At 50.1% G+C, this 3,438-nt stretch overlaps 1 protein-coding gene across 1 annotated transcript; it reads left to right on the forward strand.

The window, feature by feature from the left end:
- Nucleotides 1-590: 590 nt before the first annotated feature.
- Nucleotides 591-1,658, forward strand: LOC308496763 (G-protein coupled receptor 183-like; the record flags this gene model as incomplete). Its single annotated transcript, XM_081046408.1, has 1 exon — nt 591-1,658. One exon carries the CDS (start codon nt 591-593, stop codon nt 1,656-1,658), a length of 1,068 nt encoding a protein of 355 aa, XP_080902534.1.
- Nucleotides 1,659-3,438: the final 1,780 nt, after the last annotated feature.

Here is a 3,438-nt window from a genome sequence, read left to right on the forward strand (position 1 = left end):
GCCCCAAGATGTCAGTGTATGAGCATACAGAAAATAAAAGACATGGTTACTACATGGAGCTTCTACCCGGTTACTGGGGACACTTTCTTTTGGAGCCTCAGGCTGCTGTATGAGAAATCTAATCACCTTCATTCAGTCTGCTGTGCCGTGAGGAAGCCCCGTCTCATGAGGAGCCCAAGCTGAGGCTCCAGGCAAAAGCCGGCAATAACTACCACACATTGCAGGGAAGTCACCTCCAGGTGGTCCCAGCCTCTGCCATTGGGTCACTCCTAGCGGCTGCCGCTTCCCAGCGGAGGCTCCCAACACTGGGGAGCAGAGAAGAACCATTCCCACTGTGTGCTGCTCAACACCTGACCACGAGCGTAATAAAGTATGTTTGAAGCTGCTACATTCGGGGGGTGATTTGTTACACAGCAATGGTAACTGGCACAGTAGATCACACTTCCAACAAAAAAGTTGGCTTAAAAAGAGATATGTCTTTCACGTGCACGTTGGCTCAGCAAATTACTAATTATTGCTATGTAGAGGTGTAACCCCACAGATTCAATATTACATTTTATATTTTTTGTCTTCCCAGGGACCTCTACGACATGGCTTCCAGCACAGCTGACCCAAGCAGCATCTCCCACAATGCCAGCCTCTGCCTTCCTCACCACCCACCCCGGGCGGCCAGCGTGACGCTCTCTCTGTTCTACACCCTCCTCTTGGTCTTCAGCGCCCTGGGAAACATCCTTGCCCTTTGCCTTGCCTGTCGAAAGGGCAAGAAGGTCAACTCAACAGGTGTCTACTTGGTCCACCTGGCAGTGTCCGACCTCCTGTTCACACTGGTCCTGCCTGGAAAGATCACCTACTATGTGCTGGACTTCAGCTGGCCTTTTGGCGAAGGGCTCTGCAGGCTGACGGCGTTCACATTCTACGTGAATACGTACGGAGGGGTCTACCTCATGACGTGCGTGAGCGTGGACCGTTACCTGGCGGTGGTCCACACCCACCAGTGCCCCCAGCTCCGCAGAGCCGGCCGAGCAAGGCTCGTCTGTGTGGCTGTCTGGGCCCTGGCGGTTCTGCAGACGATGCCCCTGCTCTTGATTTCTATGACCAAGCCCGTGGCAGGCAAGATCACCTGCATGGAGTTTGTCAGTGTCAAGGGGTTCTTCAGGCTGCCACTCATTGTCCTCGTGGCCTGTGTGATGAGCTTCTGTGGGCCAGTGGGGATCATGCTCTTTTGTTACGTGAAGATCACCGTAAAGCTGTGTAGGACAGCCCGGGACAACCCTCTGACGAGCGAGAAAGGGCACCACCGGAGGGCCTGCCTGCTCATTCTGATGGTGCTGGTGGCTGTGCTTGTGTGCTTCAGCCCCTACCATCTCAACATCATCCAGTTCATGGTGAGACAGCTGCTCTCCCCGCCATCCTGCTCGGAACAGAGGGCTTTCCAAGTGTCCCTTCAGCTCACGGTGTCCCTCATGAACATGAACTGTGGCATTGACCCAATCATTTACTTCTTTGCATCCACACGTTACAGAAAATGGCTCCTCCGCCTTTTCAAACTCAGGGCTTCAGAGCCCTCCTCCCTCTCGTCCCTGGGAAGAGTTTGCTCAGAAACACAGAGTATCAACCAGACTACAGGCTCCCGACCTTTCGAGGAGAATAAAGTCTAATGGCTCATTGGCTCTAAAACGGTATCCAGGGAGGGGTCCAGGGTTGGGGCCAGAAACTTATACAATTTTGGGGGGAGGGAGGGTTCTTTAAGATAAAGAACACAAAATAATAAATATGAAACTAGATCCAGAGTCTCGGATGGTAAGTGAGAAGCCCCAGAGCTTGAACTTCACTAGCTTCATGATGAATCCACCTCTAAGGTGTGGTAATAAGTAACCATGAAGGTTCTTGGCCTTTGAAGGTGAAGGGGTCTGTGTTGTTTCTTCTGGGAAAAGAGTATTTTCACAGCAAATACAAGTACCACTAAAAAATCCTTGCTTGAGTCCTGAGTCAATAGTTTAGATTACGTTTCAAATTTGGAGAGGCAACATTGGTAAAGAGCAGAAATACGCCTCCTTCCCAGCCAAAATTGGTGGAAGCTTGTGGGCCGTTTGCTATGACCATGTGGAAGTAGGAACGAAGAATTTCTATCAGGAGGGCATTTGGGACGAAATAGGATCAGGAAAGAGGATCCAGATCATGAGATCCGGCAGGAAGTGGCTACAATGGGTGGGAGAGAGCGTGGAGCCGAGAGGCACTTTTGGTTTGCAGCTTTGGCCGCAGATGGATGGGGATGGCTGTCTTTTCCCTCAAGGTGATGAGGGGTGTGATCTACAAAGATGAGGGAACTCCGAGTTCTGACGGCTGAACTAGTCAGGGATGGTCCAAGGCCAGGCTCTGAGCCCTGAGCTCAGGGAGTTAGGCGGAACAGTACCACTGAGGATTTACACTCCCACCCGAACCTCATTTTCCTTGTCTATAAAAAAACAGGGACTATAATTCTACCCGGTGGGGTTATTGTGGGAGCCCATGAATCAACACATACATAAATCATTTAAAACGGAAGAAGTCATTGAAATGAAAACTGTGCCACTGAAGTTTTCTAAGTGGGCTGACACGACTCACACCAGGGAGGATATCCATCTCTTTATTACGGAAGCTAGAAGGTTCCAATGCCCAGGCCACACCCTGTCCCCTAGCTCAGTGGTTCTCAAAGTGTGGTTCCCAGATCAGCAGCACCAGCACTACCTGGGGACTTGTTCGAAATGCACATTCTTGAGTGACACTCCAGACCTGTTAAACCAGCCACTCTGGGAGCGGGCCCAGCACTCTGTTTGAACAAGCCCTCCAGGTAATCGTGTTGCATGCTCAGGTTTGAGAACCACTGGTATCTGACTCTCTTGCCTGTGGTTATAGTTTGCAAGTGCTCTTGTAACAAAGTATTATAAACTGTGTGGCTTTAAACAACAAAAACGTATTCTCTCACTGGTTCTGGAGGCTAAACGTCCAAAATCAAGGTGTCAGCAAGGCTGGTTCCTTCTGAGGCCGTAAGGGAGAATCTGCTCCAGGCCTCTCCCCAGGTTCCGGGGGTTTGCTGGCAGTCCTTGGTGTTCCTTGGCTTGCAGAAGCATCACCTGGATCCCTGCCTTCATCTTTACATGGTGTTCTTTCTGTGTGTGTGTGTGTGTGTGTTTGTTCACATGGCATCTCCTTTCTTTTTTTCTTTGAATAATGACACTAGCCATCTCGGAGCAGGCACACCCTAAAGACGTCATCCTAAATTCATTATACCTACAAACCTACAAAGACCCTATTTCCAATTTAGGTCATAACCACAGGTAGTGGGGATTAGGACTTCATCTTCTCTTTTTGGGAGACAAAATTCAATCCATAATACCACCTATTTTTAGCACCCTTTTTCCCAGACACTCTTGTCTGAGTCTCAGCCCATCACCCCTG

Source organism: Rhinolophus hipposideros (assembly GCF_964194185.1).
Source record: "Rhinolophus hipposideros genome assembly, chromosome: 4".
NCBI lineage: Eukaryota > Metazoa > Chordata > Mammalia > Chiroptera > Rhinolophidae > Rhinolophus > Rhinolophus hipposideros.